General features: G+C 41.2%; 1 protein-coding gene and 1 pseudogene across 2 annotated transcripts in view; one reads left to right on the top strand and one right to left on the bottom strand.

The window, feature by feature from the left end:
* The window catches only part of LOC122115028 (MOB-like protein phocein), a 35,820-nt gene extending 26,458 nt beyond the window's left edge, over positions 1-9,362 (top strand). For both annotated transcript variants that reach the window (XM_042688327.1, XM_042688323.1), the window contains 3 exons: positions 2,547-2,626; positions 6,220-6,331; positions 7,370-9,362. In XM_042688327.1, the coding sequence (XP_042544261.1) occupies positions 2,547-2,626; positions 6,220-6,331; positions 7,370-7,501 (324 nt within the window). In that variant the 3' untranslated portion in view covers positions 7,502-9,362. The remainder of the gene's footprint in view (positions 1-2,546; positions 2,627-6,219; positions 6,332-7,369) is intronic.
* A 13,508-nt stretch (positions 9,363-22,870) lies between these two features.
* Positions 22,871-22,987, bottom strand: LOC122115079 (annotated as a pseudogene).
* Positions 22,988-26,370: the final 3,383 nt, after the last annotated feature.

Below are 26,370 nucleotides of genomic sequence, written 5' to 3'. Positions count from 1 at the left end.
CCCCACTCCTGGTCTTGGGGCTTGAACTCTGGGCCTGGGAGCTGTCCCTGAGCTCTTCAGCTCAAGGCTAGCACTCTACCTCTTGAGCCACAGCCCCACTTCGAGTTTTCTGGGGATTAATTGGAGATAAGAGTTTCATAGACTTTCTTATCCAGACTGGCTTTGAATCTCGATCCTCAGATCTCAGCCTCCTGAGTAGCTAAGATTATAGGCGTGAGCCACTGTGCCCAGCTTCTCAGTCTCCTAAGTAGTGAGGATTACAGGTATGAGCCACCAGTGCCCAGCTAACACTTTTTTTCTTTTTTCTTTTTGGCCTGTCCTGGAGCTTAAATTCAGGGTCTATGTGCTGTTCCTGAGCTTTTTTTTTTTTTTTGCTAGTGCACTACCACTTAGCCACAGCTTCATTTCCAGCTTTTTTGGTAATTATTTGAAGGTAAAAGCCTCATGGACTTTCTTAATTGGGCTAGCTTTGAATTACAATCCTCAGATCTTAGCCTCTTGAATAGCTAGGATTACAGGGATGAGCCACCAGTGCCTAGCTAACAGTTTTTTCCTTTGCAATACTGTGGTTTGAATTTGTTGTTGTTGTTGTTTTGGGTGGGGGGTTGTTGGTTGTGGGCCTGAACTCTGGCCCTGGGCACTGTCCCTCAGCTCTTCAGCTCAAGGTTAGCCCTCTACCACTTGAGCGCCACTTCCGGCTTTTTCTGCTTATGTGGTGCTGAAGAATTGAACACAGGGCCTCATGCATGCAAGGCAAGCACTCTACCACTGAGCCACCTTCCCAGCCCTGTGGTTTGAATTTAAAACCTACAGGAGCTCTGTCTGACTTAAGCCATACTCCAGGCCTGCTAGGACACTATTTTAAGGTATATATTCTAATCACGAATTTACATTTCTAAATACCAGCTTCAATCTCAGCACCTGAAAAATATTTTAAAAATACTGAGTAAAGCGTAAAGCTAAAGTCATTTTTCTTCTAGTTGTGTGGCGCGGGGCGGGGCGGGGGGGGGGGGGGGGAGGATTGGGTTGGGGAGGGGGGGGGGGAAGGATGGGAAGGGGAAACAAAGGAGGAGACTACAATGCTTGATAAGAAATTACTCATTATCTTGCCCATGTAATTGTAACTCCTCTGTACAGTATTTTCACAATAAAAAATAAATTAAAAAAATAAACTTTAATATATTTACTGATTTTCCCTGAGTTGGTATATTTCATGGTTTGTGACAAATGGAATAGGGTAAGACCAATTTATTAAATTTAAAGATACTTCAAATTTTTATGTTAAAATTTGAAAGATTTAAGAAGAAAGTTACTTAGAGTGCCAGATTGGTGACAGGTGCTAGAGGACAAAAAGGGGTGTTTTGGGATTTTTTTGCTGATCCTGGCACTTAAACTTGGCCTGGGCGCTGTCCCTGAGCTTTTTCTGATTAGTTTATTGGAGATAAGAGTCTCACGGGCTTTCTTGCCCAGGCTGGCTTTGAACTGAGATCCTTTGATCCTAGCCTACTGAGTAGCTAGCATTAAAGGCATAAGCAAAAAGGGATGTTTTCTAGGCTGTAAGAAAGTAGTGGATCGTGGAGATAGTCATGAAGGGAAGGAGGCTTCCAATAGGCTTAGTGAAGCAATCAGTATATCTGGAATAGTCATTTTGAGTTCTTCCTACCTCTATGAATTTTTTTTGGGGGGGGAGGGGTTGGTTGTGTGGCTTGAACTTGGGGCCTAGGCACTTTCCCTGAGCTCTTTGTTCAAGGCTAGTGCTCTAACACTTTGAGCCACAGCGCCACTTCCAATTTTCAGATGGTCAATTGGACATAAAGAGTCTCACAGACTTTCCTGCCCAGGCTAGCTTTGAAACATGATCCTCAGATCTTAGCCTCCTGAGTAGTAGGATTATAGATGTGAGCCACCAGCACCTAGCTCTAACTCCATGATCTTTTCTTTTTTTTTTTTTTTTTTTTTGTCCTGGAGCTTGAACTCCAGGCCTGGGCACTGTCCCTTAGCTCTTTAGCTCAAGGCTAGAGCTCTACCACTTAAGCCACAGTGCCACTTCTGGCCTTTTCTGTTTATGTGGTTCTGCGGAGTCGAACCCAGGGCCTCATGCATGTGAGGCAAGCACTCTATCCCTAACTCCATGATCTTGAGTTAAGTCATTGACTATTCAAAGCCTCAGTTTCCTCAATTATATAGTCAGAGATTAGATTAGATAATTAGGTTCTTGGAGCTGGAGGTATAGCTCTGTGGTAAAGTGCCTGCCTAGATAATTGGGTTCTTCCTACTTTAAACATTGTTTTCCTCTAGGTTCAGTGTAGAATGAAACTGGGAGACTAGATGATGTTATTCTAATGTCTGATCTTATAGATTATTGGATAATGAAACTTTATTGATATAACATTATATTTTATAGTCATTCTGGAACTACAAGGGACTGCTTTTTATGGCTAAGGCTAATAAGCTCCTGTCTTTAGAATGAGATACCTATATCATAATTACAGCCTAATCTAAGATGTGAAACTTTGTTGATGGACTTTTTGTTTCCCCTTCTCTAGTGTCCTGCTATAGACTATACTAGACACACACTTGATGGTGCTGCATGTCTTCTGAATAGCAATAAATATTTTCCCAGCAGGTAAACCAAACTTACAAACATAATGTTAAATTCTTTGAGCTTCATTTGAAACTAATATTAGTTTTGTTTTTGTTTATTTGCTGTTCCTGGGGCTTGAACTTAGCACCTGAGCTCTGTCCCTGAGCTTCTTTGTGTTCAAGGCTAGTGCTGTACCACTTGAGCCACAGCATCACTTCTAGCTTTTTCTGAGTAGTTTATTGGAGATAAGAGTGTCTAGGACTTTCTTGGTCTGGCTGGCTTCAAATGTGATCCTCAGATATCAGCCTCTAGAGTAGCTATGATTATAGGTATGAGCCACTGGTACCCAGCTAGCTTTTTTTTTTTTTTTTTTGTCGGTCGTGGGACTTGAACTCTGGGCCTGGGCGCTGTCCCTTAGCTCTTCAGCTCAAGGCGAGCGCTCTACCACTTGAGCCACAGTGCCATTCCGGTTTTCTGGTGGTTTATTGGAGATAGGAGTCTCACGGTCTCTCCTGCCCGGGCTGGCTTTGAACCGTGATCCTCAGATCTCAGCCTCCTGAGTAGCTAGGATTAAAGGCGTGAGCCACCAGCGCCCGGCTAGCTTTTTTTTTTTTTTTTTTAAAGCAGTGCTATAATTGGCTTGTTTAAATTATTCAAGTTTTGAAATTAGGATTGTGGTTAAACTTGGCTTCCAAAGTTCATAGATCAAAGTTGAGTCAAAGCTAGTCATTGATACTATGTGTCATGCCCCATTTTTCTCCCTCTCCGGTGCCAGTGGCTCATACCTGTAATCCCAGGTACTCAGAAGGCTGAGATCTGAGGATCATGGTCCAAAGCCAGCCCAGGCAGGGAAGTCTGGGAGACTCTTATCTCCAGTTAACCACCAGAAAAGTAGAAGTGGTACTGTGGCTCAAGTGGTAGAGCACTTGCCTTGAACTAAAGAGCTGAGGGACAGCGCCCAGGCCCAGAGTTGAAGCCCTAGACCTACAAAATAAAAAAGATACTTATATGCTTGCTCACTTCAATATTTGATAGCCTTAGCATCCTCTCATACAGCATGTCTAAAGAACAGACTTTCCTAGGTTGGATTCGATTGTTTGCTTTTGAAGGAGTCTTGTTCTTTTCTAATGATCTAGGAAGAATTTGTGCATGTATTATATTACTGGTGAAGTTTACTATAGTATTTGTTAACAAGTGGTTAAATTTGGAGAGTGTCATGTCATGCGTGTGTGTGGGGGCCCACCCTTTCCCTGTCCTTGAACTCTGGGCTTAGGTGGGGTCCCTGAACTCCTTTTGCTCAAGGCTAGCTCTCTTACCACTTAAGCACCACTTCTGGCTTTTCCTGGGATTAATTGGAGATAAGAGTCTCCTGGATTTTCCTGTTTGTACTGGCTTGGAACTATGATCCTCAATTCTCACCCTCCTTAGTTATCCAGGATCATAGGCATGAGCCACTGGTGCCTGGCCAAGGATTTGGAGATTGAAAAAAAAATTTTGTTGGTACAGGGATTTGAACTAAAGACCTCAAATTTGTAAGGCAGGTGCTCTACCACTTAAGCCATGCCCCAGGCTAGTTTGGAAGATTTTCCCCTTCCCTTAGTATGACTTGACTCCAAAATTGCTGTAAAATACGTTAAAAGCAAACTGGGAATAATGGTTTACACTCAGCTACTTGGGGTATAGAGATTGGGAGGACTGTGGCTTGAGGCCAGCCTGAACAAAAAGTTGAGACTAAATCTAAAAAATCAATGGGTTGTAATCTGCACTTGTGATCCCAGATACTTGGGAGGCATAGGTAGGAGTATCACTGTGTGAGACCAACCAGGGACAAAAGCAAAAGACTTCATCAAAAAAATAACTAAAGCAGAGAAGATCTGTAATGTGGGTCAAGTGCTGTAGTTTCTGCTTACTAAGCTTGAGGACCTGATTTCAAACCCTAATATCATTGGGCACCAGTGGCTTACACCTCTAATCCTAGCTACATTGGAAGCCGAGATCTGAGGCTCACGGTTCAAAGCCAGCCTGAGCAGGAAAGTTGGTGAGACTTTTTTTTTTTTTTTGGGTCCGGTCGTGGGGTCTGAACTCTGGGCCTGGGCACTGTCCCTCAGCTCTTCAGCTCAAGGCTAGTGCTCTACCACTTGAGCCACAGCGCCACTTCCAGCTTTTTTCTTTTTGCTTATGTGGTGCTGAGGAATCGAACCCAGGGCCTCATGCATGCAAGGTAAGCGCTCTACCACTGAGCCACCTTCCTAGCCCATGTTGGTGAGACTCTTATCTCCAATAAACCACTAGGAAATGGGAAGTGGGGTTGTGGCTCAAGTGGTAGAGTGTTTGCCTTAACTGAAGAGCTGAGGGGCAGCGCCCAGGCCCAGAGTTCAAGCCCCATGACTGACAAAAAACAAAAACCACCACCACAACAAAAAACCCTAGTATCACCAAAAAGGAAACTAAAATACCAGAAAGGCTAGGCATAGGGGCTGGGAAGATGGCTCAGTGGTAGAGCACTTGCCTTGCATGCTCGAGGCCCTGGGTTCGATTCCTCAGCACCACATAAGAAAAAAAAAAAGCCGGAAGTGGCGCTGTGGCTCAAGTGGTAGAGTGCTAGCCTTGAGCTGAAGAGCTGAGGGACAGGTCCCAGGCCCAGAGTTCAGGCCCCATGACCGGACCCCCCAAAAAAAAAAAAAAAAAAGGCCAGGCACTGGTGGCTCATGCCTGTAATCCTAGCTATTCAGTAGCTGAGATCTGAGGATTGTGGTTCAAAGCCAGCCCGGGCAGTAAAGTTCATGAGACTCTTATTTCCAATAAACCACCAGAAAACTGGAAGTGACACTGTGGCTTAGCCAGTAGAGCGCTTGCCTTGAGCTATAGAGCGCAGGGACAGCGCCCAGGCCCTAAGTTCAAGCCCCAGGACTGGCAAAATAAAAGAGAGAAATAATGCTTTTTGTTACTACAAATCTCATGCTATTGCTAGGCTTTTTCCTATCACAGTTGAGGCTCTACTGCTTGAGCCACACCAGCTTTCTGGTAGTGTATTAGAGATGAGAGTCTCATCCATTTGTCTTTCTCAGGCTGGCTGTAAGGTTGGATCCTCATCTCTCAGCCTCATTAGTAGCTTGGATTATAAAGTATGAACCATCGCTTGTGCTGCATATTTTGATTTCTCAAAAAGCAGAGAAATAAAATTGATTTTTTTGGCCAGTCCTGGGGCTTAAACTTAGGGCCTGGGCGCTGTTCCTGAGCTTCTTTTTGCTCAAGCCTATCACTCTATCATTTAAGCACCACTTCCGGCCCTTTCTGTATATGTGATACTGAAGAATCAAACCCAGGGCTTCATTCATGCTAGGCAAGCACTCTACCACTAAGCCAACATTCCAAGCCCTAAAATTGAATTTTATAGGATAAAACAGTGGTTTCTTTTAGTAGTGTTAAGTAGTGAACAAAGTATTAATGTTGTAAGTTATGTTTTAATGTGCTTTGAGTTTTCTGAGGGCTCTAAGCCTGTTCCTGGAACTGTGGTCTTCAGATTACATGTTTGTCAGTTTATACCTTTGTGAATTGAGAGGATTGAATTATACTATGATTAACATTTTATCTAGCTTTGACAAATCTATTAAATCTATTATTTCTACTTCTAGGGTTAGCATAAAAGAATCATCTGTAGCAAAACTAGGATCAGTATGTCGTAGGATTTACAGAATATTTTCACATGCTTACTTTCATCACCGGCAGATATTCGATGAATATGAAGTAAGTATATTTCACTAATTCTCATAATGCATTTTTAAATTATTTATTTATTTATTGGTCGGTTGTGGGGCCTGAACTCTGACCTGGGCACTGTCCCTTGGCTCTTCAGCTCAAGGCTAGCACTCTACCACTAGAATCATAGCTCCACTTCTGGCTTTTTTGCTTATGTGGTGCTGAGGAATTGAACTCGGGGCCTCATGTATGCAAGGCAAGCACTCTACCACTGAGCCACCATCCCAGCCCCTAAATTAATTTTTTATTAGCACATATTAGTTTTTTTTTGTTGTTGTTTGTTTGTTTTTGGGTCTGGTCGTGGGGCCTGAACTCTGGGCCTGGGCACTGTCCCTCAGCTCTTCAGCTCAAGGCTAGTGCTCTACCACTTGAGCCACAGCACCACTTCCAGCTTTTTTCTTTTTGCTCATGTGATGCTGACGAATCGAACCCAGGGCCTCATGCATGCAAGGCAAGCGCTCTACCACTGAGCCACCTTCCCAGCCCACATATTAGTTTTATAAGGGAAATTTCATTGTGACATTGCCACCTACATGATGCAATGTATCACATCAACCTCATATCATCTGTCACTCCTTCCCCCGCTAGGAAAAATGTTAATAGAATTGAATGTCTTATTTTTTATTTTTTTGTAGTACTGTGGTTTGGAGTTTCCCACTTACTTATTTTTTTGTTGGTAGTGAGGCCTGAACTCTGGGCCTGGGCACTGTCCCTCAACTCTTCAGCTCAAGGCTAGCGCTCTACCACTTGAGCCACAGCACACTTTGGGTTTTTTCTGCTTATGTGGTGCTGAGGAATCGAACCCAGGGCCTCATGCATGCAAGGCAAGCGCTCTACCACCTTCCCAGCTCTCAATGTCTTATTTTTATACATTTATACAAAGCACATTAATCGTAATTATGCTTTTTATATTCTCTGTTTGCCATCTCCTAATGCATTCTTGTCAGAATAACAATAATATACTTTAATATTATTTTTAGCTTTTCATTTTGGATAATAGAATGATTTGTTTTTTCCTTTTTACAGAATGAAACATTTCTATGTCATCGATTTACTAAATTTGTGATGAAGTATAATTTGATGTCCAAGGATAACCTGATTGTACCAATTTTAGAAGAGGAAGTTCAGAATTCAGTTTCTGGGGAAAGTGAAGCATGAAGGGAATCATAGAAAAAAGTACTGATCACATAATTAACATTAATTATGTACTGTATATATATATATCATTTTAGACACATCAATCATGTATCCATATTATAGCTTCTTTGTCTAGTATAGAATTTTGTATGCTATATGTCGCCTTTTGAAATGGGAAATACTTTTTAAGTTATTCATGAGCTGTATATTCACTGGTGTGGCACTCATGGTTTTTAAATAAGATTAGTATTATCTGTTTATAATGCCTGTTAATAAATGAATTTACAGTTTGGTAAAATTGCTGCTAAACAATCATTGGATCACAATCCTCATTAAATCTATCTATAAAAGAGATGAGTGAGCTTGAGGTTTCACACAGCCATTTACTAAAGAGATAGCAATATTTTTCTTTGGTTTTATCCCTAGGTTTTGAAGTCTTAGAAAATTCTGTAGTATATAGTTACATCTTAATTGTTAACTTTTCCAAAATTAGATGAAAGGTTTAATATTTTGTTTGTAGTTTTTGATATGCCTATATGGTTATGTGAATATAAGTGCAAAGTAATATTGAAATAATCCTGCTGTACTACATAAAGTATATTCCAGGCCAGTGTACTTAGAAAGGATTGATCTTTTTGCAGCAGTTGATTAAGTACGTGATCGTGCTAAGGCAGGCTTGTGAGGTTCCCCTGGAGCCTGCCCTCGTCATTTCCTTTAGTTCTCTCCATACACTATTTAGCCAAGAAGTTTATTCACCAGACTATGACTCATTGGTGGCTTATATCTATTTATATTTGTATTAATTGCTTACAAATTATACAATATACTAGCAATTATATTACACTACAGGAAACTATATTGGTATGGGCTCTTGCTTTGTTTGGGGAAATTGTTCTAACTATGTAGAAATAATCCTCAAGATAGTTTGAATCTTCTTGTTAGTAATATTAATCTTTTTATCTAACAATGAGCAGCATTAAATAGAGGGGAAACACACTGTAGTATTTATTTTTTGCCCTCTTCCCAAAAGTTTGTTTGAAATACATGCACATGTGAGATCATTTGTAGTAATTCACAGTCCCAGTGTTGTTGAAAAGCAGTTACACGTTTGTGTACTTTGTCATAATTCAGTATCACCAGAAGAATTGAAGTGCATATTTATATTATACTCTGTTGGGTGACATTTTTCATAAAACACTGGAGGTCTTATGGTTATAATGAGGCATGAATATAGGGTAAAAAAATTATACATGTAGTGCAGAAAATATTTAAAGCTATCTCTTGACCAGACTTAACAAACACGGGGAACTTGTTTTTCATTTAAAATTACTTTGAAAAGAAGATGAAAATGCATTCATCTCGTTTTTCAAGTTTGAGGAGATAATTTATTCTGTATTATGAGACAAGTATGTAAAGAAAAATGTGGGAAGTAGTTACATTCTGAGAGTGTGTATGTGTAGTTTATGCCATTTCAAGCCTGCCTGTTATTTTGGCTTGGAACAGTAACCATCCCAGCAGCCACCATTACTACTGTACCACAGCTCCCAGTATCTTTTAAGTTTTGTGTTCACAGTGAAAAGCAATGTTGACATTGAGATTATGTGTTTATATTAATTTCACTATAAACCAATGACAATAGTAACTTTTAAACAAACTTGCTAAATATCGAGAGACTAAACTACAAAGTTAATAAACTATATAGTAATGGAGCTGTTCTTTCTAGAAGGTGTCTCATAATGCATTTTTGTTGCTTGACTGTATTTTTAATGAACATTTGAATTGAAGTGACTGGGATTAGTGATCTGGTTAAGTATTTTGAAGCACATTTTGAATATATGGCTTAGTGTGAACAGGGAAATAAAGTATTGTTTTTTCTTATTCATTTTATCCTCCCTTACTTGGTTTTGGGGTTCATCAGAAAGAAAAGAAAATTGCAACAAGCAGACATCAGTTTGTGGCCTTGTGTTTGTATTCACACTGACAACTAGTCACTAATAGTATACTAGAAACTTGATTAGTTACACTAGGTGAGGCCTAAATGAAACAGTTCCTGTGTTAATACTATTTACAGAATTTTGAAAATTCATGTATACTTAGTAGTGATTAAAAAACTTTCTTGCCAGGTGCCAGTGGCTCACCCCTATATTCCTAGCTACTCAGGAGTCTGAACTCTGAGGATTAACAGTTTGAAGACAGTCTAGGCAGGAAAGTCAATGGGACTTTTATCTCTAATCTACTGAAAAAAGTCAGAAGTGGAGCTGTGTCTCAAATGGTAGAGTGTCAGCCTTGAACAAAAAAGTTGAAGGGACAGTACCTACGCCCTGACTGAGTTCAAGCCCAGGACTGACACCATAAAATCCCAAAACAAACAAAAAACTTCTTGAGCCTGACCCTGGCAAACCAAATTATAAAATAAACAGGGCTGGAAATGTGGCTCTGTGGTAGAGTGCTTGGTTAGCATGCATGAAGCCCTGAGTTCAGTTCCTCATTATGACATACGCAGAAAAAAAGCAAGTGGTATTGTGGCTCAAGTGGTAGAGCTCTAGCTTTGAACAGAGAGGTGCAGGGACAAAGCTCAGGCCCCGAGTTTAGGCCTAAGACTGGCAAAAATTTAAAAGTTTTTTTTTTTTTTTTGCCAGTTGTGGGGCTTGAATTCTGGGCCTGGGCACTGTCACTTGAGCCACAGCACCACTTCTGGCTTTTTGTGCTTATGTGATGCTGAGGAATCTAATCCAGGGCCTCATGCATGCAAGGCAAAGCACTCTACCACTGAGCCACCTTCCCAGCTCTACAACATTTTTTTTTTGTCAGTCATAGGTCTTGAACTCTGGGCTTGGGCACTGTCCCTTAGCTCTTCAGCTCAAGGCTAGCGCTTTACCACTTGAGCAACAGTACCACTTACAGTTTTCTGGTGGCTATTTGGAGATAAGAGTCTCACGGACATTACTGCCCAGGCTGGCTTTGAATTGTGATCCTCAGATCTCAGCCTCTTGAGTAGCTAGGATTACAGGCGTGAGCCACCGGCGTCCAGCCCTACAACACTCTAATGAAGTTAAAAAAAAATCAAAGAAATATTACAAAAGCAACAAGGACAAAAATTACAGTTTTGGCACTTCAGTAGACATAATTAAATCTTTCTGTAAGTTTACACAAATACACAAATTTAAATAAAACTATTTGTTTTATACAAAAGAAATACCCTAACACAGTAGAGTCTCACAATGCTTTGACAAACATCAGTTTGATGCTGTAGAGTTACTTTAATGTATTGCTAACAAATTTTCAATCAGGTAAGTTTAGATATGTCTTCATATTGAATTCTTTCAACTCTCCATCGTTTTAAAGGCCCGGTTTTGATGGTGACAGTAGCTGAGAAGGTCTCCTTGATGGATTCCAAGGTAGCTTCATTGCTTCTGTAGCCTTCATTTACAACTAGGATTCTTTTTCCTGGTGCCAGAATTACTGTCTCTAAATGAGTCTGGTCAAGTTTCAGCTTTTCTCCAGAATCAGTCATCTTTACAACAGCTGTATACTTGTCAATTACTTCCTGAACAATATCCTTTATCTTATGAAATTTATCTCCAAGTTTTGGTTATAATCCTTAAAATGATTTCAGTTTCAACCAGAGGTCAATTTCGGATGTTCTTTTCCTCTTCAATCTCCATGATTTAATCCAGTGCAGATTTCTTTTTCTTCTTTTCTTTAGCCTGCACTGAGCTCTGGGAAGAGGCTTTTCACTTGACAGATGCTTTACTCCCCAGGGGCTTGAACTCTGGGCCTGGGCGCTGACCCTGAGCCTCTTCAGCTCAAGGTGAGGGCTCTACCACTTAAGTCACTGTGCCACTTTGGTTTTCTGTTCATTGGAGATAAGAATCTCATGGGGACTTCCCTGCCCGGGCTGGCTTTGAACGTCAATCATTAGATCTCAGCCTCCTATGTAGCTAGGATTATAGGCGTCCTACCTGGGCTAGCTTTGAACCTTGATTGTCAGATCTCAGCCTCGTGAGTAGCTATGATTATAGGAATAAGCCACCAGTGCCTGGCTTCCATATGTTTTAACTGTCCTATATAGTTCCAAAACTCACCATCAGACTTTTTTTCCATAAAGACTACAGAGTCAACTTTTTCCCCCTGTTTATCATGTCTGGGAAAGCAGCTAACTTAACCATGTATGTTACCGTAAATATAGCTTTTTGTATGCCTTTTTTTCTTACTGGAGATGTTAAATTTATATTTCTCCAAGTTCTCTGTTAAATTCTTAATGATACTTTCATATTTAGTGCCAGTAATTTTTTTTTGGGGGGGGGAGGTCTGGTCGTGGGGCCTGAACTCTGGGCCTGGGCGCTGTCCCTCAGCTCTTCAGGCCAACGCGCTACCACTTGAGCCATAGCACCACTTCCAGCTTTTTTTTTTTTCTGCTATGTGGTGCTAAGGAATCGAACCCAGGGCCTCATGCATGCAAGGCAAGGCCACTACCACTGAGCCACCTTCCCAACCCAGTAATTTTTTTTTTTTTTGATCAGTTGTGGGGCTTGAACTTAGGGCTTGGGTGTTGTTCCTGTGCTCTTCAGCTTGAGATGAGCGCTCTATCACTTGAGCCACAGCCCACTTCCTGTTTTCTAGTGGTTATTTAGAGATAAGAGTTTCACGGACTTTCCTGCCCAGGCTGGCTTTGAACCTTGATCCTCAGATCTCAATCTCCTGAGTAGCTAGGATTACAGGCGGGAGCCACCAGCGCCCCAGCGCCCCGAGGAAGAACTAATTTTTCTTTTTTATTGTGAAAATACCATATAGAGGGGTAACAATTACATGGACAAGATAATAAGTACATTACTTATCAAGCATTGTAGCCTCCTTTGTTTCCCCTTCCCATTTCCCCCCCTCCCCCTCCCCTCCACCCCCAAGAACTAATTTTTATGTGATTACTTTGTCCCATTTTGTATGATTATGGTATCTTTTTGTGTGTGTGTGACAGTCCTGGGGTTTGAACTCAGAGTCTGGGCACTGTCCTGAGCTTTTGTGCTCAAGGCTGGCACTCTGCCACTTGAGGCACAGCTCTGCTTTCAGCTTTTCGGTGGTTAATTGGAGAGAATAGTCTTGCAGATGTTTCCTACAAGGGTTAGAAGATTATGGTTCATGATCTTCAGAACTCAGCCAGAGGAGCTAGAATTACAGGTGTGTGGCAGCAGTAACTGGTTTATTTTTTGAAGCATCTAGTGTTAACTAACAGACAATACAACTGTATTTGTGGAACATATTTAGCAATTAGAGATAGTCAAAGCATTCAGAGCTGTTCCTGAAAAAAATCAGGAAACTTACCAAAAAATCCAGTAAGGGGTTAAAATACTTGAATTTTAGTGAAGAGCTTCTCTGCTTTAGCAGTTTTGGGGTGTGAACTTGGCCTTGTGCTTGCTGGGCAGGTACTTTTCCCCTGAGCCATACCTCCAGTTTTCAGAGCCTTACTCTTGTATAATTTTTCTGCCATTTATCTTTTTCTTCATACCATACATAAAAACAATATCCAGTGTGAGAATATACTGTAATTAAGCAAAGAGAATACTAATTTTTCCCCAACTTAAAAAAATTTGTTTTACTGTAAAAATGCTGTACAGAGGGGTTACAGTTACATGAGTAAGGCAATGAGGACATTTCTTGTCGAGTATTGTTACCCCTTCCCTTGTTCTCCCACTATCCCTTCCCTCCCCCCTCCCCAATTTTTTGAAAGGTAAGTATTTACATCTATGAAGATAGTATGCTGTCTGATAATGACACTAGGAGTAAATGCAACGCCAACAATTCAAAGCTAGTGAGATAGTCATTTTTTTAGGCAAGATTAAAAAAAAATATATTGATATAAGGACACTTGTAAGTTTCCCCACTTCTTATATTCAGTGTTCCAACCAAAAGCACAGCTTACCTTGACTAGTTTTTGACCCAGTTAGATGCTTAGATGCAAGTTTTTCCCAGCAGGCTTGAGTCCAAGCCAGGGCCTAGAACAATCGCAGACACTGGAAAGATGCTTACTTTGTTGTTCAAAAGAATGAAAGGAGCTAGGAAGGTGGCTCAGTGGTAGAATGTTTGCCTTGCACGCATGAGGCACTGGGTTCCATTCCTCAGCAGCACATAAGCAGAAAATGCCAAAAGTGGTGCTGTGGCTCAAGAGGTAGAGCACTAGCCTTGAGCTGAAGAGCTGAGGGACAGCGCCCAGACCCAGAGTTCAGGCCCCACAACCAGCAAAAAACAACAAAAAATAAAAACAGTGAAAGAAACTGACGCCAAAACCCCTTAACTCTATATCTTGATTCATTTTTTACGCGCATGCCTAAGCATTCTTTCTCACCCATATCACATAATCACCCTGTGATTCTTGTTGTTTACCCTTGCATTTTGTGTTGCTGCTTTGGTATCTCAACCAGGCCTATCTCTGCCGTGTTGGGGGCATCCCCTTGTAGGAGCAGCTCTGAAACAACTTTGAGGGCAACTCCAGCTATTCAGTGGGAAGAAAGAGCACTTTATTTATTTTTTTCTTTTTGGGTCGGGTCGTGGGGCCTGAACTCTGGGCCTGGGTGCTGTCCCTCAGCTCTTCAGCTCAAGGCTAGCACTCTACCACTTGAGCCACAGTGCCACTTCCGGCTTTTTTCTTTTTTCTTATGTGGTGCTAAGGAATCGAACCCAGGGCCTCAGACATGCAAGGCAAGCGCTCTACCACTGAGCCACCTTCCCAGCCCCGAAAGAGCACTTTACCCCAGGCCCACTCGCTTAAAATGTCAAGTATCAAGTCTGTTATCTGCCATTGGGGCAGTGTTGGAGAGCAGATCTTCAGAGCTTATGCTTGACTGAATTTTATGTCTCCTTCTTGGCTCCTAGTGGCTATCATTCATTTCAGTCTTTGACTTTATGAATCTGTTTTAGATAACTTATAGAAGTGAAATCAGGGAGCATTTGTGTGTCTATAGCTCATTGCATTTTATAGAATAACCTCAAGGCTCATCCACATATATAGTATACTGGAGAATTTCCCTTTAAAAACTATTGAATAGTAAGTATTCCATTGTATGTGTATAACACACTGAAACTGGCAGTAAACGTTTAGGTTGTTTGTATATTTTGGCTATTGTAATGAATGGAGGAGCTCTTCAAGATCTTAATGTTATTTTTTTATTTCATTTTTTCTATAAATGCTAGTGAGAATGTTGGATCATATGGCACTTCTATTTTTATTTCTATTTTATTTTATTTCTTTTGTTGGTTGTGGGGCTTGAACTTTGGGTCTGGGTGCTGTCCCTTAGCTCTTTAGCTCAAAGCTAGTGCTACCTCTCCAGCTACAGCACCACTTCTGGCTTTTTCTGTTTATGTGGTGCTGAGGAATTGAACCCAGGGCCTCATGCATGTGAGTCAAACACTACCACTGAGCCACCTTCCCAGCCCCAGACTTCTACTTTTAGATTTTGAGGATCTATGTAGTTTGCCATAACTACTGTATCAATTTGATTTCCCCCAACAGTGTGCAAAAGGTTTCACATCCACACATTCTCATCCATACTTTTGTCCATAATAGCTATCCTGACAAGCATGAAGCACTGTTTTCTGTTTTGTTTTTCAAATTTCAGCAGGGATTTATTTTAGTATAACAGGGTTAAAGTAGGGAAATAGAAACATTTCCTGTTCCTTGGAGTTAAAGACTCTGATAATATGGTTTTGATTGGCATTTTCCTGATGACTGAACCATCAACTTTTTTTTTTTTTTTTTGCTGGTCCTAAGGCTTGAACTCATGGCCTGGGCACTGTCCCTGAGACTCTGAGCTCAAGGCTGTCATTCTCCCACTTGAGTCACAGCACCACTTCTGGCTTTTTAAAGTAGTGTATTAGAGATAAGAGTCTCATGGGGACTTTTCTGCCTGGGATTGGCTAGGATTACAGGCATGAGCCACTTGTGCCTGGCTGGACAATGAACATTTTTTTGCATAGTGGTTGTTATTCCTATGTCTTTAGAGAAGTCTATTCTAATGTTCTAAGCCCATTTTAAAGTTGGCTTAAAGTTATAAGAGTTCCTTACATGACTCAAATACTGAGCACTGAGATTACAAGTGTCTTCTACCACAGCTGACGAGGGTCCAGTTTCATTCTTTTGTACAGAGCATCTAATTTTTCCAACATCATTATTTGTGTATTTTAACCATTGATTGATTTTCCTTGTCAGCACGATTTTTGTTTGGAGACCCCCATCTTGCTATATTGCTCAGTCTGGACTTGAATTACAATCCTCCAGCTTTGGGCCTTCATGTAGCTGAGATTACAGAACACATTTTCGTGCCCACTGAAATGGGATCATTTAGTTGGTGCATAAAATTGTTCTGTGGGGGCTGGGAAGGTGGCTCAGTGATAGAGTGCTTGCCTTGCATGCATGAGGCCCTGGGTTTGATGCCTCAGCACCACATAGGCAGAAAAAGCCGGACGTGGTGCTGTGGCTCAAGTGGTAGAGCGCTAGCCTTGAGCTGAAGAGCTCAAGGCCCAGAGTTCAGGCCCACGACCGACAAAACAAAACAACACCTGTTCTACTGTGGTAGAGAGACCCAGCTTACCAGAGTTTGAAAGTAACAGAGATGAAAAAACTGGGAAGGGTGTTTCACAGACCTGTAGTACATGTGCCAGCAACTTATGGGGAAACACAGATAAATAAGGAAAACATGAGTTGGTAGCCCCTAAATTCAGCTGAATGGGCTGAGTTCTGGTCTTCAGCAAATCCCAAGGAGAGAGTAAAACACACCTAGAAGGAGGACCTTAGAGGTCATTACTTGACTTAACTCTTTTTGTCCTATCACCTTACAGGCTTAGAGATAAAACCGAAGCACCAGCAAACCAAGGCCACAGAAATTAGATGGTTGACCAGGATTCAAATAGCTAGGTAGTGGTAGAATTGGGACCTCAGTCCCTAACAGGCATAGGCACAAATGTGGAGATGTTAGGGGCCAGAGAAGGCAGTTCTCTACCCCCATCTGACTTCTCAGTAGTGTGAAGGCTCACCAAACTTAGATTGATTTCTTGCCAGATCCTTCAATCCCAACAGGAAATGATCCAATTCTCTAGTTGGACTCCAAAAGGCTTCTTGAGGCCAAAGCTTAACATTGCAGTCATTGTCTCAGGCTCTGAGAGTAGGTTAGAGTTAGGGAGTTGCATGAAATCTACTGCAGTATTTGGTTACAGCAGTGTAGTGTGCTAAATAGTACAGCTGTTTGCAGACTTCCAAAACCCTGACTTATTTCCAGGGCATATCTTAATCATAGTGTAATTTTGGCTGATTGCAAAACAGCCCTTTCTCCTTGCTTATAATACTGAATTAAAAAAAATAGACTAGTCATCAACTGGCAGAAATCTCTTTGCCTTTAGCCCTCACTAGCTAATTTCTAATTGTGCCAGAAGCCTCACAATGCACCCATTCTTCCCAGGGCTTCCCACACAGGCTCATGAACTTGATGATTTCTTAAGTTTGACCCAAATGTGCTTCTTTCAGCCAGAACCTCACACTGCAGTTATTTATCATTTGGCTCTTGGCTCTTATTTTTGCATCAAGGGATTTAAAATACGAAGTTTCATAAATTCAGTCTATGATAATGTAGCTCCAAAAAAGAGAAATTATACATTTAATTGCAGAGGGCATTATATTACATATGAATGGTTTCTCATAAAAAAACCTTTCCTTTGCTGAGAATATATTTGCATCTATCAAATAGGTAAGTAAATAAACATTTAATAGGCTAGATTTATAATATCTGAAGCAAAGTAGAAAATACATTTTACATAAGAGGTATGTATATAACAGCATTCTGAAACCTAGAACTGAGAATAATGGAGAAGAAATGTGATGTTTATTACTCCAAAAGAATAAGCCTAGGGTTGGGGATTTAGCTCAGTGGAAGAGCACTTGCCTGGCAAGTGCAAGGCCCTGAGTTAGGTCCTCAGCTCTGGAAAAATAAATAAAAGAATAAGCCAGGGACTAGGCAGTGGCTCAAGGCTGTATTTCTAGCTTTGGGGGAGGTAAAGATAGGGGAAATCATTGTTTGAGACCAGTTCAGGCAAAAAAAATTCACAAGACTCCATCTCAACTGGATGAAGTGGCTGGATGAAGTAGCTGGCCTCTATTAGCACAGCGAAGCGGGAGGCAGTAGCTGGTTGTGGTAACACATGCCTGCCATTCCTATGCAGAAGCGTAAGTAAGAGATAGCGTGCATGAGGCCCTACTTTGAAAACAAGGCAAAAAGTGACTGGGGACATGACTGAAGTAGAGCACCAGCCTAGCAAGGGCCTTAAACTCAATCCCTAGTACTACCAAAAAAGTAAGGGAAAGGCTGAGCATAGTGGCACAGGTCTGCATCCTGCACTTGGGTAGATAGATGGTGAGTTCAAGGCTAGTCTGGACTACATATGGAGATCCTGTCTCTCCCCTACCATCAAAATAAAAAAAAACTCCTTTTCAAGTGTAGAAATGCTTGTGCCTATAGTCCTACCTACTCAGGATGCTGAAGTGAGGAGGAATACTTGAATTCAGGAGTTTGAAGTCATCTTGGGCAACATAGACCCTAGTTTGAATAAACATTTGTGCTTTTTTAACCATCAAAACCGAAGTGGCACTGTGGCTCAAGTGTTAGAGCACTAGCCTTGAGCTGAAGAGCTAAGAGACAGTGTGCAGGCCCAGAATTCAAGCCCATGACTGACAAAAAAAAAAAAAAAGCTGGGAGCCGGTGGATCACGCCTGTAATCCTAGCTACTCAGGAGGCTGAGATCTAGTATCTCTGGTTCAAAGCCAGCCCGGGCAGGAAAGTCTGTGAGACTCTTATCTCCAATAAACCACCAGAAATCCAGAATCTTCAAATCTCAGCCTCTCAAATAACTTTACATTTTTAATATAGTTTTGTTCTGTGAAAATTTATTATTATTATTATTTTGTTGGTCGTGGGCCCTGAATTCTGGGCCTGGGTGATGTCCATGAGCTCTTCAGCTCAAGGCTAGCACTCTACCACTTGAGCCACAGTGCCACTTCCAGCTTTTTCTGCTTATGTGGTGCTGAGGAATTGAACCGAGGACCTCATGAATGCTAGGCAAGCACTCTACCACTGAGCCACCTTCCCAGCTCCTTAAATATTTTTTTAACCTTAGTATTTACATAGTCTTTTTCTTTTTTTTTTTATTTGTTTCTTTTTGTTGGTTGAGCTTAGGGCCTGGGTGCTGTCCCTGAGTTTCTTTTGCTGAAGGCGAGCACTCTACCACTTGAGCCACAACTCTGCTTCCAGCTTTTTGGTAGTTAATTGGAAATAAAAGTCTCCTGGATTTTTCCAGCTGGCTTTGAACAGCTGATCTTCAGATCTCAGTCTCCTGAGGAGTTAGGATTACAGGTGTGAGCGACTGGCGCTTGACTGATTTCTGGGTTTTCAATTATGTGCTAAATATTTGTTTTTGTATTATTTCAACATTTTTATCATTTTGATTTTTACATTTAATGAATATATTTTAGAACAAGGAGTGACATCAGCCTCATTCATAGTAAGCTGGGTCTATGGCAGTAGTTATTTGTTGTGTGTGTCAGAAACAAAGATATAACTGTGCTTTCTATAATGTCAGAAATTATTGAATAATGAGAAATTCTCAAGTTATGTCAATTTCATTGGCACTGATTTGCCAAGTATTTTTTTTTTTTTTTGGGGGTCCGGTCGTGGGGCCTGAACTCTGGGCCTGGGCACTGTCCCTCAGCTCTTCAGCTCAAGGCTAGCGCTCTACCACTTGAGCCACAGCACCACTACCGGCCTTTTTCTTTTTGCTTATGTGGTGCTGAGGAATCGAACCCAGGACCTCATGCATGCAAGGCAAGCACTCTACCACTGAGCCACCTTCCCAGCCCCGTGATTTGCCAAGTATTATTGATTCTGTGAGCCAATTGTTACTTTCTTTTATTCAACTCTTAATTACTGATACTAACTCTCCCTTCACACATTATACTTCACAATAATATAGAGGTTACAGAATGGTTAAAAAAGAGTCAAAGTGGCTATAGGGTTCAGAGAAGGCTGTGCTAGAGGAACCAGCTGGGATAAGCTAATACAGATGCTTAGAGAATCATTGTAGAGGGGTTAGATGAGCCGGAGGTATGGCTCCAATACTAGAGTGCCAGCTTAAAACAATGCACAGAACTGTGAGGCCTGGTGGTGGCAAAACACAGACCTAGTTGTAAGTGTCGAGTTGACTCCAGGCTTACTGGATCCAGAGGGTGACACCTCAGCAGGAGATTGAGCTAAGCTTAACCCTATGGACAGAGGCAAGAGTTCAGGGCCTGTTCATCCTTGTTGCATGTACCAGATGGGCCAGTGATGGACTGTGTGTGCCGCACAGCCCAGTGTTGGGTGCCGCTCCTTGTATGTGATTCAGGCAGGAGCATTGCATTAGGCTTTGGTCTGGTATGCAGTAAGTTCATGGGTCTAGGTTTTGATATGGGTTTGTTTTACCCATGTGTCCATATGTTTTTTTTTCCCCCCTTAAAAAATGTTATTATAAAGGTGATGTAGAGAGACGTTACAATTATATAAGTCAGGTAATGAGTACATTTCTTTTTGGACTATGTCACCCCTTCCTTCACTCTCTCCCAATCATGTGTTTTTTGTTTAATTTGATAAGTCTATGGGCAATAATCTTTTATTTGCATAAATAAAAGATTTTCAGGGCCGGGCGCTGGTGGCTCCCACCTGTAATCCTAGCTACTCAGAGATCTGCGGATTGCCGTTCAGAGCCAGCCTGGGCAGTCCATGAGACTCTCATCTTCAATTAACTACCGGAAAACCAGAAGTGGAGCTGTGGCTCAAAGTGGTAGAGTGCTAGACATGAGCAAAAGCGCTCAGGAACAGTGCCCAGAGTTCAAGCCCCACAACCGGAAAAAAAAAAAAAAAAGATTTACAATTGATCCCATGGACAGATGGTGGTGGTTTACTTACAAGATATAGAGTTATTGCTGGGTGCCGGTGGCTCACGCCTGTAATCCTAGCTACTCAGGAGGCTGAGATCTGAGGATCACAGTTCAAAGCCAGCCTAGGCAGGAATGTCTGTGAGACTCTTATCCCCAGTTAATTACCAGAAAACCAGAAGTGGCTCTATGGCTCAAGTGGTAGAGTGCTCGCCTTGAGCTGAAGAGCTCAGGGACAGTGTCCAGGTCTAGAGTTCAAGCCCTGTGAACAACCAAAAAAAAAAAAAAAAAAAAGATGGAGAGTCGTACCTCCTCAGCACCTGCAGTCAGAATGCAGCAAATACTGTTTGGTAAAATGAAATCACTGAGGGCAAAGAAAGTCCTGTCCTGTACAATATGACGTCACTCAGAGCAGAGCCCAACCTGACCTCTGCACTGTTCACAGCAAAGCTGGCAGGAAATCCAGACACAAACCCAACCCAACTGCAGCTTTGTTGAGAGGCTGGGAGTGGAGGAAAATGGAATCTTCCACCAACATTTTTAGAAAAGCTAAAAAAGGGGAAAAAAATCCTCTTGAAACACATGGTTTCTCTGAAGAATAATTCAAAAGAATGACATGTGGTAGACACTAATGTTTACAGAAAAAATACTGAAATGATAAAAACTACTTTTTATATGTGTGGTATAACCATTTAAACATGACTCCAGGCTTTGGGAAAGAAAAAGGAAATGTAAATAAAATATCCAGACTTGGTGTGTTTTCAATTTTATGCTCATTAAATAAAAAATATGGGCTATTCTCTTGCTTTAATTTTTAAAAATGGTTTTTGCTAACTACAATCCTTACATATGGAAAATAACTCTGTGCTGAAGGATTATTATACCCAACAAGACACAAAAGAAATTAACAACAAAAGAAATTCTTCTATTAGAAAACCAGATGGTCAGGGCTGGGAAGGTGGCTCAGTGGTAGAGTGCTTGCCTTGCATGCATGAGGCCCTGGGTTCCATTCCTCAGCACCACATAAGCAGAAAAAGCCAGAAGTGGCGCTGTGGCTCAAGTGGTAGAGTGTTAGCCTTGAGCTGAAGAGCTGAGGGACAGCGCCCAGGCCCAGAGCTCAGGCCCCATGACTGGCAAAAAAAAAAAAAAGAAAAGAAAACCAGATGGTCCTTTGAGTGGTTCTTACTGGTCCACTCTTGGGTCCAGGCCTTTCTGGAACTTCCAGATAGCAGTGATTTAGAAAGAGGGCACAAAGAACCTTGATTGAAACTTGTATAGTTGATTTAAACTTCGTGTTCATCAAGGGTTCTAATTTCCCCATTTTATTTAGATTGTTTAGGGTTTGATAAGAAAATAATAACTTTTTACAGCAGGGCACCACTGGTAGCTCACACCTGTAATCGTAACTACTCAGGAGGCTGAGATTTGATGATTGAGGTTCAAAGCCAACCCAAGAAGAAAAACCGGTGAGACTTTTATTTCCAATTTAAAAGCCAGCAAAAGCCAGAAGTGGATCTGTGACTCAAGTGGTGGAGTACCAGCCTTGAATGGAAAAGCCAAGTAAGAGCTGTGCTAGAGGCCCTGAGTTCAAGCCCCAATATTGACATGTATTGGCTTTGTGTTTGAGTATTTTTTCTTTTCTTTTCTTTTCTTTTTTAACAGCACTGAAGATTAGCTCCCGGCCTCATGCTTGCCTAGCGAGCATTAGGACCATACCCCCAGTCCTGTCTTTGAATCTGCATTTGCTGTTTTTTTTGTTTTTCTTTTTTTTTTTTCCAATTTTTCCCATGTTTCCCTTTTATTCCTTTTCATCTTGTTTGAATTCATCAGGTATTTTTATTCCTATTTGTTCTTTCCACTCACACAAAGGAGAACTATTTCTTTTTTTTCTAAAGAATTATTGTGATTAAAAAAATTTTTTTTTATTGTGAAAATACCGTACAGAGGGGTTACAATTACATGGGCAAGGTAATGAGCAAATTTTTTTTTTTTTTTTTTTGGTCCGGTCGTGGGGCCTGAACTCTGGGCCTGGGCGCTGTCCCTCAGCTCTTCAGCTCAAGGCTAGCGCTCTACCACCTGAGCCATAGCGCCACTTCTGGCTTTTTTCTTTTTGCTTATGTGGTGCTGGGGAATCGAACCCAGGGCCTCAGGCATACAAGGCAAGCGCTCTACCACTGAGTCACCTTCCCAGCCCCATTGAGCAAATTTTTTATCAAGCATTGTTGCCTCCTCCTTTGTTTCCCCTTACCACCACCTCCCCCCACCAAAGTTGTAAAGTTCGTTTTTTCAACATAACGTCTTATGCATCTCATTGTTGCAATGGGTCCACCTGTATCCTTATTTAAACATTTGTTTTTTCCCTTCCCCTCCACAAATTATACCAACATCAAATACAGTGAAAACAGGGGTTATACTGTGGGGGAGGGACATTCAAAGCAACAAAGAAAAAACGATGGTTGGATGCCATGAAGTAGGTGGCAATGCCTTAACTGTATGCATGTTGTCAGGCCCAAGGGCCTCTTCCACCCTTGTCAAAGGGAGAGCTAACATTCATACAACACACGATTTCTATTTCTTATTGCATTTACTTCATTAATCTTTTGGGTTTTTTGTTGCTGAGAGTGAACTCAGTGTTTCCACACATGCATTGAGTATAACAACATCCCTTTTTGAACTTATTTTGCAGTAATTAAGATAGTGTTTAGCAGGGAAATGACCCAATAGATGAGGAAATTATCAGATACTATTAGAACTGATTTTCCTTTGAAGTTGCTGTCTAGATTTAGCAGCAATGACAACAAAGTCTGGTAAATGCTGTTTTTTTTGTTTTGTTTTGTTTTTGCAATCCTCAGTCTACTACCATTACACACACACACACACACACACACACACAAGTATATATGTACCACTGAAGTCTATTCCATTCTTAAAGTAAATCACAGAGAGGTTAAATAATTTGTCCAAGATCATCACACAGTTGAAAAGGTGAAGCTGAACTCACGACAGGGATATCTAATCTACCATTACCTCTATAGGTGGTTGTAGGACTTGAACTCTGGGCTTTAGCGCTGTCCTTCAGGTATTCAGCTCAAGCATTTCTGGCTTTTTGTGTTTATGTGGTGCTGGGTTGTCAAACCAGTTTGTTATACTCCAAGGTCCTAAGGATCTTGATTTTTTTTTCCCTCTACTTCTCTCCCCTTATTCTTATCCTCCCCTTTCCTTCCGTTCCTGCCCATCTGTATTTTCTGTTTTTGAGAAAGGGTAATTCCTGTCATTTTATCTTCCAGTTCATAGATTCTTCTGTCACCTCCATTTGCTGGCAAGCCCATACATTGAATTCTCTAGTTTGGTTGTTGTGTATTTCCTTTCCAAAATATCTTTTTTCTTTTGAAATTTTCTGTCTTTGCTTCCTATTTTTCCCCATTTATTTCATAATTGTCTGTTGAAGCATTTTTATGGTGTTTTCAAGCTTATTTGTATTTTTGGTGGTATTAGAGTTTGAGCTCAGGGCCTAGCTAGGCTGGTGCTCTATCACTTGAACCATTGTTCCAGCCATGTTGGTTATTTGAGGATGGAGTCTAACCAACTTTTCTGACCAGCCTGGCTTGAACTGTGATCCTTCAGATCTCAGCCTCTTGAATAGCTGGGATTATAGACATGAGCTACCAGTGCTGGGTAAAATGTTTTTAAAATAATTCTAACATTTCTGCCATTTCATTGTTGACATCTCTTTATTATTTAGTTCTTCATTTAATTTGGCATTCTCTTTGTTCTTGCACTTGGCTTTTACAAGGCCCTTGGGATTCAACACCCCCGCTAAGGCTAATAATAGTATTATGAAAAGAACTGAATATATAATAAGATATATACAGATAAGATTATTTTCATTAGCTGGGCTCTGATGGCTCATGCCTGTAATCCTAGCTATGCAGGAGGCTGAGCTCTGAGGATCTCTGAAGCCATCTAGGACAGGAAAGTCCCCATGAGACTAATCTCCAATTAATCACCAGAAAACTGAAAGTGGCACTGTGGCTTAAAGAGATAGAGGGTTAGCCTGGAGCAAAAAAGCTTAAGGACTGTGCTTGGGCCCTGAGTTCAAGACCCAGGACTGACAACAACAACAACAACTACAATAACAACAAACAATTACTCACATTTAATAATTTGTGTATATGGAATCCAAATTTTGAAGACCTCATCTCTCCTGCCCATTTAAAAATATAGACTTGCCAGGTACTGATGGCTCACGCCTGTAATCCTAGCTACTCAGGAGATTGAGATTTGAGGATCAAGGTTCAAAGCCAGCCCAAGCAAGAAAGTCTGTGAGACTCTTATCTCCATTAAACCTCCAGAAAACCAGAAGTGGCGCTGTGGCTCAAGTGGTAGAGTGCTCACCTTGAGCTGAGGAGCTGAGGGACAGCGCCCAGGCCCAGAGGAAGTCCCACAACAGACCAAAAAAAAAAAAAAAAAACAAAAAAAACCCCCAAAACTATATATCTATAGCTAGAGCTACAGATATAGATAGATAGACTAATAGGATATGAACTGGGAATGTGGCGCAAATCATAAAGTGCTCTGCCTAGCAAATGCAGGGTCTGAATTCAAACTGTAGCAAAAAAAAAAAAAAAATTAGACCTTGGGGCTGGGAAGGTGGCTCAGTGGTAGAGCGCTTGCCCTGCATGCCTGAGGCTCTGGGTTTGATTCCTCAGCACCACATAAGCAGAAAAAGCCAGAAGTGGTACTGTGGCTCAAGTGGTAGAGCGCTAGCTTTGAGCTGAAGAGCTGAGGGACAGCGCCCAGGCCCAGAGTTCAGGCCCCATGACCAACAGAACAAACAAACAAAAATCTAGGTCGTTCAGGAGTAGCTCTCTATTTAAAGTACTGTAGGCCACTCAGTCATTTCTCACTATCAGAGAAACTTATCACCCACTTTGGGGATAACTTAAAGCTAATGCTTATGAAAAAGGGTTTTAAGATAGACTTGCAAGTTTATTCTTCTTAATTTTTTTTTATTATCTTTAAGTGGTTGTATAAGGAAGTTCCCATTCTACAAGCAATATATGAACACAAAGTATCTGACAACATTGTCGCCCATGGCTCCTAACCCACCCCCTCTCTCACTTTTCTTTTCTTCTTTTGCAAGTTTATTCTAATGAAAAGATTTAGGTGCTTTTGTTTTGTTTTTAAAGACATGATCTGGACTATGTTGCCCAAACTCCTGGGTTGAATTGATTTTCATATCTTAGCTTCTTGAGTGGCTTGGACTACAGGTGTGTGGCACCCTGCCTGGCTAAAAAGGCTTTTTACAATAAGAAAAAATAATTTAGGTGACAATTGTCCAGAAGAAATGTACTCATAACCTGATTTATGCAAATGTAACTCCTCTGTACATCACCTTTATAACAACAAAAACATAAAAAAAAGAAATAATGTAGATTGAAAATAAACTGTAGCTGGGTACCAATGGCTCACAACTGTAATACTACCTACTCAGGAGGCTGAGATCTGAAGATTGTGGTTGAAAGCCAGCCCAGGCAGGAAAGTCTGTGAGAGGCTCAACTCCCATAAATTATCTCCCAAAAGCTAGAAGTAGAGCTGTGGCTCAAATAGTAGAGTATTAGCCTTGAGCAAAAAATGCTCAGGAGGCTGTGTGTAGCTCAGTGACAAAGTGCTTGCCTAGTAGGTGCATTACTGCAGGTTCTATCCCCAGTACAAAAAAAAACAAACAAAAAAAACAAGTCAGGGACAGTGCCTAGGCCTTGAGTTTAGGTCCTAGGACTAGCACACAACACACACACACATACAAAAAAAAAAAAAAGAAAATATGCTTATACAAAATTTTAAAATTAAAAGTAATGAGCATATTCATGAATTTTCCTTTAATTAAATGCTCTCTCTCTCTTTCTCCCTCTCTCTCTCTCTGTTGGTTGTGGGGCTTGAACTC

The sequence above is a fragment of the Dipodomys spectabilis genome, unplaced genomic scaffold, assembly GCF_019054845.1.
Source record: "Dipodomys spectabilis isolate Male_0828 unplaced genomic scaffold, ASM1905484v1 ptg000115l, whole genome shotgun sequence".
Lineage (NCBI taxonomy): Eukaryota > Metazoa > Chordata > Mammalia > Rodentia > Heteromyidae > Dipodomys > Dipodomys spectabilis.
This window is presented reverse-complemented; position numbering and strand designations above follow the sequence as displayed.